The 16,427-nt window shown below is 34.4% G+C and overlaps 1 protein-coding gene across 1 annotated transcript in view; it reads right to left on the bottom strand.

The window, feature by feature from the left end:
- The window catches only part of RNF220 (ring finger protein 220), a 214,156-nt gene that overhangs the window by 45,674 nt on the left and 152,055 nt on the right, over positions 1–16,427 (bottom strand). Inside the window, exon 4 of the mRNA XM_075287190.1 lies at positions 12,229–12,274. Coding sequence (XP_075143291.1) covers positions 12,229–12,274 — 46 coding nt within the window. The remainder of the gene's footprint in view (positions 1–12,228; positions 12,275–16,427) is intronic.

Here is a 16,427-nt window from a genome sequence, read left to right as displayed (position 1 = left end):
GCTTGCAGTTTAGATTAATAAACTGTCTATTTCTAAATTGTGTGGAAAGCACTTCAATTCTAAATATCCAGCTCGCATGTTAAGTATGGTGCGATTCATGCCAAGTCACACTCCCCTCGGCCTGGCCCAGAATATATTCGACTTCACTCATAAGCTGTGTTATCTGGGGCGGCCGTATCATCAGGTGTTAAGCCTACAGGTCACTGTTATCAATCTGTACATGTACATTTAATGGCTGCCTCTCCCCCGGTCACTATTGTTATTCTTCTAAGGACTACAGTGAAAAAGGAAATGATCTTTATTACAAATTTTGTGTGGTGTTAGGTTTCCAGCTGCTTTGTAGATGATTTATCTCCATTACTAGATTACCACAAACAGATCCTGTGTAGTGTGACGTATATCTGCTGGGACAGGTGGATGGTAATAGGACTGCAGGATCAGACTACACAGGCTTGGTTTGTCGTCTCTTACCATGGAGATGCATAGGTGAGCAGAGCGGCTCTACTGTAGACACAAACACTAGGACATTTTCATTGATAGATTTGGTTAACAATTATTCTATATAATAGTCAACCTTAAAAAGCTTTGCTGCACTCTGAATATTTACTAAGGACAAGGCAATGCTGCGACCTCCTAATAATCTGCTGCACCACAGTCTCGAGCGGCAGAATTAAAACCTACGTCACACAAAGACTGGCAAAGATCCCCCTCCTCGGTGATTCCCATCCCACTCCACCATCTCTTACAAAAATGGCAGAAAAAAGACAAAACTCATAAACTCCTCCCATTATCCCGAATATAAAGAGGCGAGAACATTCATGGAAATAAGAACAAACTCCACAGTGAGTAGACAATGTGAAACGCACTTTCTGGTAAGGATGGCTGACAACCAACATGTCTGACATTACGCCTCTAGAGTTTGTCGCCCATGTTTGTCCTGGCTAGTTCTGCAGCGATACTTCACACAGCGCCTGCCTGGTAAGAGTTTGGGAAAGATCTGCAGCAAACCCTCTGATAGATGTAATGGCAGAAACCCTAATAATTCGAGGAGCACCCCTGGAGCACTGACGGTACATAAAACACAGCATTTCATAAAAGGAATAAACGTATCATAAAAAAAGAACAGAAAGACAAAAGAGAAGAACAGTCGGCAGTAAATCATGGCTTCCCTTCTGTATCACTCATTAAAAATGGCCTTTTGTAAGGTAAAATTATCATTGTAAGCAATAAGATCTTAAAAAAAGTAATTCACGGCTTTCTCACCCTTTAATATGATAGCCGCCATCGGCTAATTTTTCCCTTAATGGCAACACAGCCATAAATTTAGTGCGAACGGGGCACTTTCCTCACCTCCTCACTCCTTATCCTGGCAGTGATGTGTCTTCAGCTTCTATCAGCCAGTGAGAATGGACAAGTGACACTCGATTTACTGGACACCTAACACTCAGCTGTGCAAGTGGCCAGAATGTCACTTAGTGTAAGGAATTATCTGCAGGAACTGCACAAGTCAGATAGACATTCCTCACATTTGTATATTCTGCACTGGACAGGATTCCCATCATAACTCATCAATTGTATGTTATATGTCACATGTCCAGAGATTTCTCTTCTGTGCAGTATGTCTTATGATGTAGTTTGTATACTGCCCCATGTACAAAACATAACTACTATAATACTGCCCCTATATACAAAACATAACTTCTATAATACTGCCCCTATATACAAAACATAACTACTATAATACTGCCCCATGTACAAAACATAACTACTATAATACTGCCCCTATATACAAAACATAACTTCTATAATACTGCCCCTATATACAAAACATAACTTCTATAATACTGCTCCTATGTACAAGAATATAACTACTATAATACTACTCCTATGTACAAGAATATAACTACTATAATACTACTCCTATGTACAAGAATATAACTACTATAATACTGCTCCTATGTACAAGAATATAACTACTATAATACTACTCCTATGTACAAGAATATAACTACTATAATACTACTCCTATGTACAAGAATATAACTACTATAATACTACTCCTATGTACAAGAGTATAACTACTATAATACTACTCCTATGTACAAGAATATAACTACTATAATACTACCTCCTATGTACAAGAATATAACTACTATAATACTGCTCCTATGTACAAGAATATAACTACTGTATTCCGCTATGATTAAGGGACACTAAAAATCTGTCCCGAAACGCGTCAGCGGTTTTTGGTTTTATTTTCACATTTTTCTATCTTTTTCTCACTATGTTCTGTTGTTAAACCTCTGAATGTATTCACCCACTTGGGGTGAGTCCTTTTAAAAGTATGAAATAAAGTTTTTTTTTTGAGTTTTAACCTCCTCTGAGCTGCAGATCCTTCAAACTTTGTTTGAATCCTTTTTGGAATTTTTTCTCAAGAATATAACTACTATAATACTACTCCTATGTACAAGAATATAACTACTATAATACTACTCCTATGTACAAGAATATAACTACTATAATACTACTCCTATGTACAAGAATATAACTACTATAATACTACTCCTATGTACAAGAATATAACTACTATAATACTACTCCTATGTACAAGAATATAACTACTATAATACTACTCCTATGTACAAGAATATAACTACTATAATACTACTCCTATGTAAAAGAATATAACTACTATAATACTACCTCCTATGTACAAGAATATAACTACTATAATACTGCTCCTATGTACAAGAATATAACTACTATAATACTACTCCTATGTACAAGAGTATAACTACTATAATACTACTCCTATGTACAAGAGTATAACTACTATAATACTACTCCTATGTACAAGAGTATAACTACTATAATACTACCTCCTATGTACAAGAATATAACTACTATAATACTGCTCCTATGTACAAGAATATAACTACTATAATACTACTCCTATGTACAAGAATATAACTACATAATACTGCTCCTATGTACAAGAGTATAACTACTATAATACTACTCCTATGTACAAGAATATAACTACTATAATACTACTCCTATGTACAAGAATATAACTACTATAATACTACTCCTATGTACAAGAATATAACTACTATAATACTACTCCTATGTACAAGAATATAACTACTATAATACTACTCCTATGTACAAGAATATAACTACTATAATACTACTCCTATGTACAAGAATATAACTACTATAATACTGCTCCTATGTACAAGAATATAACTACTATAATACTACTCCTATGTACAAGAGTATAACTACTATAATACTACCTCCTATGTACAAGAATATAACTACTATAATACTACTCCTATGTACAAGAATATAACTACTATAATACTACTCCTATGTACAAGAATATAACTATTATAATACTGCTCCTATGTACAAGAATATAACTACTATAATACTACTCCTATGTACAAGAATATAACTACTATAATACTACTCCTATGTACAAGAGTATAACTACTATAATACTACTCCTATGTACAAGAATATAACTACTATAATACTGCTCCTATGTACAAGAATATAACTACTATAATACTGCTCCTATACAAGAATATAACTACTATAATACTACCTCCTATGTACAAGAATATAACTACTATAATACTACTCCTATGTACAAGAATATAACTACTATAATACTGCTCCTATACAAGAATATAACTACTATAATACTACCTCCTATGTACAAGAATATAACTACTATAATACTACTCCTATATACAAGAATATACAGTCCTATGAAAAAGTTTGGGCACCCCTATTAATCTTAATCATTTTTTGTTCTAAATATTTTGGTGTTTGCAACAGCCATTTCAGTTTGATCTCTCTAATAACTGATGGACACAGTAATATTTCAGGATTGAAATGAGGTTTATTGTAGTAACAGAAAATGTGCAATATGCATTAAACCAAAATTTGACCAGTGCAAAAGTATGGGCACCTCAACAGAAAAGTGACATTATATTTTGTAGATCCTCCTTTTGCAAAGATAACAGCCTCTAGTCGCTTCCTGTAGCTTTTAATCAGTTCCTGGATCCTGGATGAAGGGATTTTGGACCATTCCTCTTTACAAAACAATTCGCGTTCAGTTCAGTTTGATGGTGGCCGAGCATGGACAGCCCGCTTCACATCATCCCACAGATGTTCAATGATATTCAGGTCTGGGGACTGGGATGGCCATTCCAGAACATTGTAATTGTTCCTCTGCATGAATGCCTGAGTCGATTTGGAGCGCTGTTTTGGATCATTGTCTTGCTGAAATATCCATCCCCGGCGTAACTTCAACTTCGTCACTGATTCTTGAACATTATTCTCAAGAATCTGCTGATACTGAGTGGAATCCATGCGACCCTCAGCTTTAACAAGATTCCCGGTGCCGGCATTGGTCACACAGCCCCAAAGCATGATGGAACCTCCACCAAATTTTACAGTGGGTAGCAAGTGTTTTTCTTGGAATGCTGGTTTTTTGGACGCCATGCATAACGCCTTTTTGTATGACCAAACAACTCAATGTTTGTTTCATCAGTCCACTGGACCTTCTTCCAAAATGAAGCTGGCTTGTCCAAAGGTGCTTTTGCATACCTCAGGCGACTCTGTTTGTGGCGTGCTTGCAGAAACGGCTTCTTTCTCATCACTCTCCCATACAGCTTCTCCTTGTGCAAAGTGCGCTGTATTGTTACCGATGCACAGTGACACCATCTGCAGCAAGATGATGCTGCAGCTCTTTGGAGGTGTCTGTGGATTGTCCTTGACTGTTCTCACCATTCTTCTTCTTTGCCTTTCTGATATTTTTCTTGGCCTGCCACTTCTGGGCTTAACAAGAACTGTCCCTGTGGTCTTCCATTTCCTTACTATGTTCCTCACAGTGGAAACTGACAGGTTAAATCTCTGAGACAACTTCTTGTATCTTTCCCCTGAACAACTATGTTGAACAATCTTTGTTTTCAGATCATTTGAGAGCGGGCTGTCCATGCTCGGCGACCATCAAACTTAACTGAACTTGAATTGTTTTGTAAAGAGGAACGGTCTAAAATCCCTTCATCCAGGATCCAGGAACTGATTAACAGCTACAGGAAGCGACTAGAGGCTGTTATCTTTGCAAAAGGAGGATCTACTAAATATTACTGGCACTTTTCTGTTGAGGTGCCCATACTTTTGCACTGGTCAAATTTTGGTTTAATGCATATTGCACATTTTCAGTTAGTACAATAAACCTCATTTCAATCCTGAAATATTACTGTGTCCATCAGTTATTAGATATATCAAACTGAAATGGCTGCTGCAAACACCAAAATATTTAGAACTAAAAATGATTAAGATTAATAGGGGTGCCCAAACTTTTTCATAGGACTGTAACTACTATAATACTACTCCTATGTACAAGAATATAACTACTATAATACTACTCCTATGTACAAGAATATAACTACTATAATACTACTCCTATGTAAAAGAATATAACTACTATAATGCTGCTCCTATGTACAAGAATATAACTACTATAATACTACCTCCTATGTACAAGAATATAACTACTATAATACTGCTCCTATGTACAAGAATATAACTACTATAATACTACCTCTTATGTACAAGAATATAACTACTATAATACTACCTCCTATGTACAAGAATATAACTACTATAATACTACTCCTATGTACAAGAATATAACTACTATAATACTGCTCCTATATACAAGAATATAACTACTATAATACTACCTCCTATGTACAAGAATATAACTACTATAATACTACTCCTATGTACAAGAATATAACTACTATAATACTGCTCCTATATACAAGAATATAACTACTATAATACTACCTCCTATGTACAAGAATATAACTACTATAATGCTGCTCCTATGTACAATAATATAACTACTATAATACTACTCCTATCTACAAGAATATAACTACTATAATACTGCTCCTATGTACAAGAATATAACTACTATAATACTTCCTCCTATGTACAATAATATAACTACTATAATACTACTCCTATGTACAAGAATATAACTACTATAATACTGCTCCTATGTACAAGAATATAACTACTATAATACTACTCCTATGTACAAGAATATAACTACTATAATACTACCTCCTATGTACAAGAATATAACTACCATAATACTACTCCTATGTACAAGAATATAACTACTATAATACTACTCCTATGTACAAGAATATAACTACTATAATACTAGCTCCTATGTACAAGAATATAGCTACTATAATACTACCTCCTATGTACAAGAATATAACTACTATAATACTACTCCTATGTACAAGAATATAACTACTATAATACTACTCCTATGTACATGAATATAACTACTATAATACTACCTCCTAGGTACAAGAATATAGCTACTATAATACTACCTCCTATGTACAGGAATATAACTACTATAATACTAGCTCCTATGTACAAGAATATAGCTACTATAATACTACCTCCTATGTACAAGAATATAACTACTATAATACTACTCCTATGTACAAGAATATAACTACTATAATACTACTCCTATGTACATGAATATAACTACTATAATACTACCTCCTAGGTACAAGAATATAGCTACTATAATACTACCTCCTATGTACAGGAATATAACTACTATAATACTACTCCTATGTACAAGAATATAACTACTATAATACTACCTCCTATGTACAAGAATATAACTACTATAATACTACTCCTATGTACAAGAATATAACTACTATAATACTGCTCCTATATACAAGAATATAACTACTATAATACTACCTCCTATGTACAAGAATATAACTACTATAATGCTGCTCCTATGTACAATAATATAACTACTATAATACTACTCCTATCTACAAGAATATAACTACTATAATACTGCTCCTATGTACAAGAATATAACTACTATAATACTTCCTCCTATGTACAATAATATAACTACTATAATACTACTCCTATGTACAAGAATATAACTACTATAATACTGCTCCTATGTACAAGAATATAACTACTATAATACTACTCCTATGTACAAGAATATAACTACTATAATACTACCTCCTATGTACAAGAATATAACTACTATAATACTAGCTCCTATGTACAAGAATATAGCTACTATAATACTACCTCCTATGTACAAGAATATAACTACTATAATACTACTCCTATGTACAAGAATATAACTACTATAATACTACTCCTATGTACATGAATATAACTACTATAATACTACCTCCTAGGTACAAGAATATAGCTACTATAATACTACCTCCTATGTACAGGAATATAACTACTATAATACTACTCCTATGTACAAGAATATAACTACTATAATACTACCTCCTATGTACAAGAATATAACTACTATAATACTACTCCTATGTACAAGAATATAACTACTATAATACTACTCCTATGTACAAGAATATAACTACTATAATACTACCTCCTATGTACAAGAATATAACTACTATAATACTACTCCTACGTACAAGAATATAACTACTATAATACTGCTCCTATGTACAAGAATATAACTACTATAATACTACTCCTATGTACAAGAATATAACTACTATAATACTACCTCCTATGTACAAGAATATAACTACTATAATACTACCTCCTATGTACAATAATATAACTACTATAATACTACTCCTATGTACAAGAATATAACTACTATAATACTGCTCCTATGTACAAGAATATAACTACTATAATACTTCCTCCTATGTACAATAATATAACTACTATAATACTACTCCTATGTACAAGAATATAACTACTATAATACTGCTCCTATGTACAAGAATATAACTACTATAATACTGCTCCTATGTACAAGAATATAACTACTATAATACTACTCCTATCTACAAGAATATAACTACTATAATACTGCTCCTATGTACAAGAATATAACTACTATAATACTTCCTCCTATGTACAATAATATAACTACTATAATACTACTCCTATGTACAAGAATATAACTACTATAATACTACTCCTATCTACAAGAATATAACTACTATAATACTGCTCCTATGTACAAGAATATAACTACTATAATACTACTCCTATCTACAAGAATATAACTACTATAATACTGCTCCTATGTACAAGAATATAACTACTATAATACTTCCTCCTATGTACAATAATATAACTACTATAATACTACTCCTATGTACAAGAATATAACTACTATAATACTGCTCCTATGTACAAGAATATAACTACTATAATACTACTCCTATGTACAAGAATATAACTACTATAATACTACCTCCTATGTGCAAGAATATAACTACTATAATACTAGCTCCTATGTACAAGAATATAGCTACTATAATACTACCTCCTATGTACAAGAATATAACTACTATAATACTACTCCTATGTACAAGAATATAACTACTATAATACTACTCCTATGTACATGAATATAACTACTATAATACTACCTCCTAGGTACAAGAATATAGCTACTATAATACTACCTCCTATGTACAGGAATATAACTACTATAATACTACTCCTATGTACAAGAATATAACTACTATAATACTACCTCCTATGTACAAGAATATAACTACTATAATACTACTCCTATGTACAAGAATATAACTACTATAATACTACTCCTATGTACAAGAATATAACTACTATAATACTACTCCTATGTACAAGAATATAACTACTATAATACTACTCCTATGTACAAGAATAAAACTACTATAATACTGCTCCTATGTACAAGAATATAACTACTATAATACTACTCCTATGTACATGAATATAACTACTATAATACTACCTCCTAGGTACAAGAATATAGCTACTATAATACTACCTCCTATGTACAGGAATATAACTACTATAATACTACTCCTATGTACAAGAATATAACTACTATAATACTACCTCCTATGTACAAGAATATAACTACTATAATACTACTCCTATGTACAAGAATATAACTACTATAATACTACTCCTATGTACAGGAATATAACTACTATAATACTGCTCCTATATACAAGAATATAACTACTATAATACTACTCCTATGTACAAGAATATAACTACTATAATACTACTCCTATGTACAAGAATATAACTACTATAATACTACTCCTATGTACAAGAATATAACTACTATAATACTACTCCTATGTACAAGAATAAAACTACTATAATACTACCTCCTATGTACAAGAATATAACTACTATAATACTTCCTCCTAGGTACAGGTATATAACTACTATAATACTACCTCCTATGTACAAGAATATAACTACTATAATACTACCTCCTATGTACAATAATATAACTACTATAATACTACTACTATATTTATATAAGTACTATAACACTGCCCTTTATGTATATGTATATAAGTACTATAATACTGCCCTGTATGTATATGTATATAAGTACTATAATACTGCCCTGTATGTATATGTATATAAGTAATATAATACTGCCCTGTATGTATATGTATATAAGTACTATAACACTGCCCTGTATGTATACTTATACAAGCTCTTCGCTCACCCCTGTGCACGCTGTCTCGCTGGTGTCTGCCATGTTTTGATGCCTGTACTGTTCTGCATTGTTATTTTCGGTCTGTGATAAAATGCAGCTGTAAGATAAATGGCGGGCCGTCATGTTACACCATTAGGCGATGAGATTTGGGTCCTTATAGCTGCAGCACAGTAAACAGCCATCTTTTCCCCATCCATCAGTGTCTGCTGTCAGCCTGTCTTTACACGGCGGCGCTGGCTGCCTTGTACAAAGTGTTTGGTGTGCGCAGGTTTGGGCTGCGATCTCAATGGGTCCTTATCAGTTATTGAGGCGCTGACACTGGCGGCTGATACTAATAGCTGTGATCATGTAGAAGATGTGAGCGATGGCGGGGACGCAGACGGAGCAGTTTATGGCTTTATATATTTATTTTGTCTCCTATCTCCTACATAAACAGGTAAAGTGACGGAGATTTACCTGCGAGGACTTGTCATGGCCACAACTATTGTATGTGTTAGAGACGCTGCAGGCGCTATGTGCTGACATGGGGGAGCCGCAGTACACACCTGAACATCCCCCATATAGCCATATATCACAATGTACAGAAGAATACGGCTGGAGTGTATAGTGACGTCTGAGGGACAGATGAGGCGTCTAGTACTGCAGTATACATTGAGGGAAGCCATTGTGCCTTACACCAGTATCAGGCAGACCACTAACATCGCAGTCAGGAAACCCGTCGCTAGAATGGGCTTCATGCATGTCCGTTCTTTTTCACGTAATCCACCAGACGAGAATCGGACTTTCAGGATTTTTTTTCTGCTTATTTTCAATAGACCCCGCAACAGAGATCCCCAACCAGAGATCTGAGCACGTGATATTTTCAGGCTCCGTTCCCATCATGTTTAAGCCTTCCATTAGACCTAGGTAGATCCTCTGTCACATCAGTGTATAGTCATCCAGTATTATAGGTGCCCCATACACTGCAGGGTGTATATATATATATATATATATATATATATCCATGTCCTTCCCACTGGCTCGCTGAATACTTCGCTTACATTCGGTTATCACCTGTGTTCAGATTTCCATTTAGGAGATTTGCTTGGGATTCCCCGAACAGAAACCTGATCCTCTTAAAAATTGGTTACCCACGGAAACCCACGGACCCCTTAGACTATAATAGGGAGCAAAAAATGCAGAGAGGAAAGCGCTGCCTACAGGAGCGGGCGCAGGTGTGAACCGAACCTTACACTCTCCTATACATTGATGTGCAGGATGGGCTCAGTGTCCTGTATGTCTGTAGGCAATGACAACAGACCATTGTTAGGAGCTGCCTCTTTTCTCTGTGCTGCCCCCTACAGTTGGGCATTGTGCACTGGCATCTTGTGTCAGATCTCCTTCAGCGTCTTGTTTACATAGAGAGGGATGAAGAAAGACATGGAGGCCGACAGAAGACATGAGACCACGCCAGGACTGAACAGCTTGAAGCCACTTTAAACAAAGACTTTACTCCATGTAAATAAGAAAGTTTGGAAATGGCTCAATACTCCGGTCTGAGGATCTTCAAAGCCTCGTCTGATGCCCAAGCAAAGCATGTGTCCGCAGGGAGTCACGTCTCATGATGGATTCTTGAACTTCTACTCGGCAGCCTTTAAGAAAGAGAGAAGGGAGCGCGGCGGAGAGGCCGAGAGGCTCAGCTGGGCCCTTTCTACTTCGGCCCTATTTAATTCTCACTCATGGAACAGATGAGGCTGTTTGTCAAGTCAAATGGTTCCCTGCCGAGATCTGGAACCTTCTACAGAGCGCCAGCGGCTTCCTCTATTCTGTCTGTTCTTAGCTGAGCGCCATCCTGTGGGTCTGCAGTGCGGCCTCTCCGCCATTACTTCTGTCATTAAAGGGATTGTCCGGCCGGGTGAAATTTATTTTAATAGGCAGCATGAAAAAACCAAAATGATAGGATTCCCCCCAGCGAATGACCGATCACCCACAGGGGTCCGCACCTCAGTCCTGTGTATGGCGAGGATCGGTGAATATCATCAGTTCTGTAAAATGAGCCTTATTGTGTGGCTTCTACCAAGATGGCCGCCACCGCTGCCTTTAAATCCTCCATCTTTTCATCGCGATTCAGACAATTATCTTTTCCCCATCTGAGCCGTCAGAAGAGGCAATATCCTGTGAAATTGCGCTAAAAGTAAATTAGACTTAACACTATCTTAATCCTTTCTGCTCTCGCGCCCGGATCCGCTTAGTGATATGCATCAAATACTTCCCTGTAATGGGGGCGATCCGCGCAAACTGACAAATCACCAGGGGAAAATGGAGATGGAGATCTAGAGAGGATTAACCCCTGACAGGCCGCCATGGATCACAAGCCCAGCCGGGGAAATTGCTGCAATTTCTTTACATTTCTCTTCACAGTTTTGTTTTGGTTAATGAGAATTATTGATTTCCTAATGTTTTAGACTTTATGTGATAGAAGTGATAAACATAGAAGATGTGCCGGAGATCTGCGGCCGCTGATGGGAATGGATTGTACTGGATGTTATTCATATTATTATTATTGTTGTCATTATGTATGATGAGACCCGGCGCATGCTCCGGCCCGGGAGTCACAGACCGCAGCAGGTACTACTCACCTTTGGCGTACCCGGTGTCATGGCGTCTTTCTGTATAGAGTTCTTACTGCAGATAAAAAGAACAGAGAAGCAAATCAGTAAATCCAGCAATGTCACTATAGAATTATATACATAGGAGGTCTATAGTATCTGTACCACTATAGAATTATATACATAGGAGCTGTATAGTATCTTTATCACTATAGAATTATATACATAGGAGCTGTATAGTATCTGTATCACTATAGAATTATATACATAGGAGGTGTATAGTATCTGTACCACTATAGAATTATATACATAGGAGGTGTATAGTATCTGTATCACTATAGAATTATATACATAGGAGGTCTATAGTATCTGTACCACTATAGAATTATATACATAGGAGGTCTATAGTATCTTTATCACTATAGAATTATATACATAGGAGCTGTATAGTATCTGTATCACTATAGAATTATATACATAGGAGGTGTATAGTATCTGTACCACTATAGAATTATATACATAGGAGGTCTATAGTATCTGTATCACTATAGAATTATATACATAGGAGGTCTATAGTATCTGTACCACTATAGAATTATATACATAGGAGGTGTATAGTATCTGTATCACTATAGAATTATATACATAGGAGGTCTATAGTATCTGTATCACTATAGAATTATATACATAGGAGGTGTATAGTATCTGTACCACTATAGAATTATATACATAGGAGGTGTATAGTATCTGTATCACTATAGAATTACATACTGTACATAGGAGGTCTATAGTATCTGTATCACTATAGAATTATATACATAGGAGGTGTATAGTATCTGTACCACTATAGAATTATATACATAGGAGGTGTATAGTATCTGTACCACTATAGAATTATATACATAGGAGGTGTATAGCATCTGTACCACTATAGAATTATATACATAGGAGGTGTATAGTATCTGTATCACTATAGAATTATATACATAGGAGGTGTATAGTATCTGTATCATTATAGAATTATATACATAGGAGGTCTATAGTGTCTGTACCACTATAGAATTATATACATAGGAGGTGTATAGCGTCTGTACCACTATAGAATTATATACATAGGAGGTGTATAGCATCTGTATCACTATAGAATTATATACATAGGAGGTGTATAGTATCTGTACCACTATAGAATTATATACATAGGAGGTGTATAGTATCTGTACCACTATAGAATTATATACATAGGAGGTGTATAGCATCTGTATCACTATAGAATTATATACATAGGAGGTGTATAGTATCTGTACCACTATAGAATTATATACATAGGAGGTGTATAGCATCTGTATCACTATAGAATTATATACATAGGAGGTGTATAGTATCTGTACCACTATAGAATTATATACATAGGAGGTGTATAGTATCTGTACCACTATAGAATTATATACATAGGAGGTGTATAGCATCTGTATCACTATAGAATTATATACATAGGAGGTGTATAGTATCTGTACCACTATAGAATTATATACATAGGAGGTCTATAGTATCTGTATCACTATAGAATTATATACATAGGAGGTGTATAGTATCTGTACTACTATAGAATTATATACATAGGAGGTGTATAGTATCTGTACCACTATAGAATTATATACATAGGAGGTGTATAGTATCTGTATCACTATAGAATTATATACATAGGAGGTGTATAGCATCTGTACCACTATAGAATTATATACATAGGAGGTGTATAGTATCTGTATCACTATAGAATTATATACATAGGAGGTGTATAGTATCTGTACCACTATAGAATTATATACATAGGAGGTGTATAGCGTCTGTACCACTATAGAATTATATACATAGGAGGTGTATAGTATCTGTACCACTATAGAATTATATACATAGGAGGTGTATAGTATCTGTATCACTATAGAATTATATACATAGGAGGTGTATAGTATCTGTACCACTATAGAATTATATACATAGGAGGTCTATAGTATCTGTACCACTATAGAATTATATACATAGGAGGTGTATAGTATCTGTACCATTATAGAATTATATACATAGGAGGTGTATAGTATCTGTATCACTATAGAATTATATACATAGGAGGTCTATAGTATCTGTACCACTATAGAATTATATACATAGGAGGTCTATAGTATCTGTACCACTATAGAATTATATACATAGGAGGTGTATAGTATCTGTACCACTATAGAATTATATACATAGGAGGTCTATAGTATCTGTATCACTATAGAATTATATACATAGGAGGTCTATAGTATCTGTATCACTATAGAATTATATACATAGGAGGTGTATAGTATCTGTACCACTATAGAATTATATACATAGGAGGTCTATAGCGTCTGTACCACTATAGAATTATATACATAGGAGGTGTATAGTATCTGTACCACTATAGAATTATATACATAGGAGGTGTATAGTATCTGTACCACTATAGAATTATATACATAGGAGGTGTATAGCGTCTGTACCACTATAGAATTATATACATAGGAGGTCTATAGTATCTGTACCACTATAGAATTATATACATAGGAGGTCTATAGTATCTGTACCACTATAGAATTATATACATAGGAGGTCTATAGTATCTGTATCACTATAGAATTATATACATAGGAGGTGTATAGTATCTGTATCACTATAGAATTATATACATAGGAGGTCTATAGTATCTGTACCACTATAGAATTATATACATAGGAGGTCTATAGTATCTGTACCACTATAGAATTATATACATAGGAGGTCTATAGCATCTGTACCACTATAGAATTATATACATAGGAGGTGTATAGTATCTGTACCACTATAGAATTATATACATAGGAGGTGTATAGTATCTGTACCACTATAGAATTATATACATAGGAGGTGTATAGTATCTGTATCACTATAGAATTATATACATAGGAGGTGTATAGCATCTGTACCACTATAGAATTATATACATAGGAGGTCTATAGTATCTGTACCACTATAGAATTATATACATAGGAGGTGTATAGCGTCTGTACCACTATAGAATTATATACATAGGAGGTCTATAGTATCTGTACCACTATAGAATTATATACATAGGAGGTCTATAGTATCTGTATCACTATAGAATTATATACATAGGAGGTGTATAGCATCTGTACCACTATAGAATTATATACATAGGAGGTCTATAGTATCTGTATCACTATAGAATTATATACATAGGAGGTGTATAGTATCTGTACCACTATAGAATTATATACATAGGAGGTGTATAGTATCTGTACCACTATAGAATTATATACATAGGAGGTCTATAGTATCTGTACCACTATAGAATTATATACATAGGAGGTGTATAGTATCTGTACCACTATAGAATTATATACATAGGAGGTCTATAGTATCTGTACCACTATAGAATTATATACATAGGAGGTCTATAGTATCTGTACCACTATAGAATTATATACATAGGAGGTCTATAGTATCTGTATCACTATAGAATTATATACATAGGAGGTCTATAGTATCTGTACCACTATAGAATTATATACATAGGAGGTGTATAGTATCTGTACCACTATAGAATTATATACATAGGAGGTCTATAGTATCTGTACCACTATAGAATTATATACATAGGAGGTCTATAGTATCTGTACCACTATAGAATTATATACATAGGAGGTCTATAGTATCTGTACCACTATAGAATTATATACATAGGAGGTCTATAGTATCTGTACCACTATAGAATTATATACATAGGAGGTCTATAGTATCTGTACCACTATAGAATTATATACATAGGAGGTCTATAGTATCTGTACCACTATAGAATTATATACATAAGTCTATAGTATCTGTACCACTATAGAATTATATACATAGGAGGTGTATAGTATCTGTATCACTATAGAATTATATACATAGGAGGTGTATAGTATCTGTACCACTATAGAATTATATACATAGGAGGTCTATAGTATCTGTACCACTATAGAATTATATACATAGGAGGTCTATAGTATCTGTACCACTATAGAATTATATACATAGGAGGTCTATAGTATCTGTATCACTATAGAATTATATACATAGGAGGTCTATAGTATCTGTACCACTATAGAATTATATACATAGGAGGTCTATAGTATCTGTACCACTATAGAATTATATACATAGGAGGTCTA

Source organism: Leptodactylus fuscus, chromosome 9 (assembly GCF_031893055.1).
Source record: "Leptodactylus fuscus isolate aLepFus1 chromosome 9, aLepFus1.hap2, whole genome shotgun sequence".
Lineage (NCBI taxonomy): Eukaryota > Metazoa > Chordata > Amphibia > Anura > Leptodactylidae > Leptodactylus > Leptodactylus fuscus.
The sequence above is the reverse complement of the archived record's forward strand: the minus strand, read 5'-3'. Positions and strand labels throughout refer to the sequence as shown.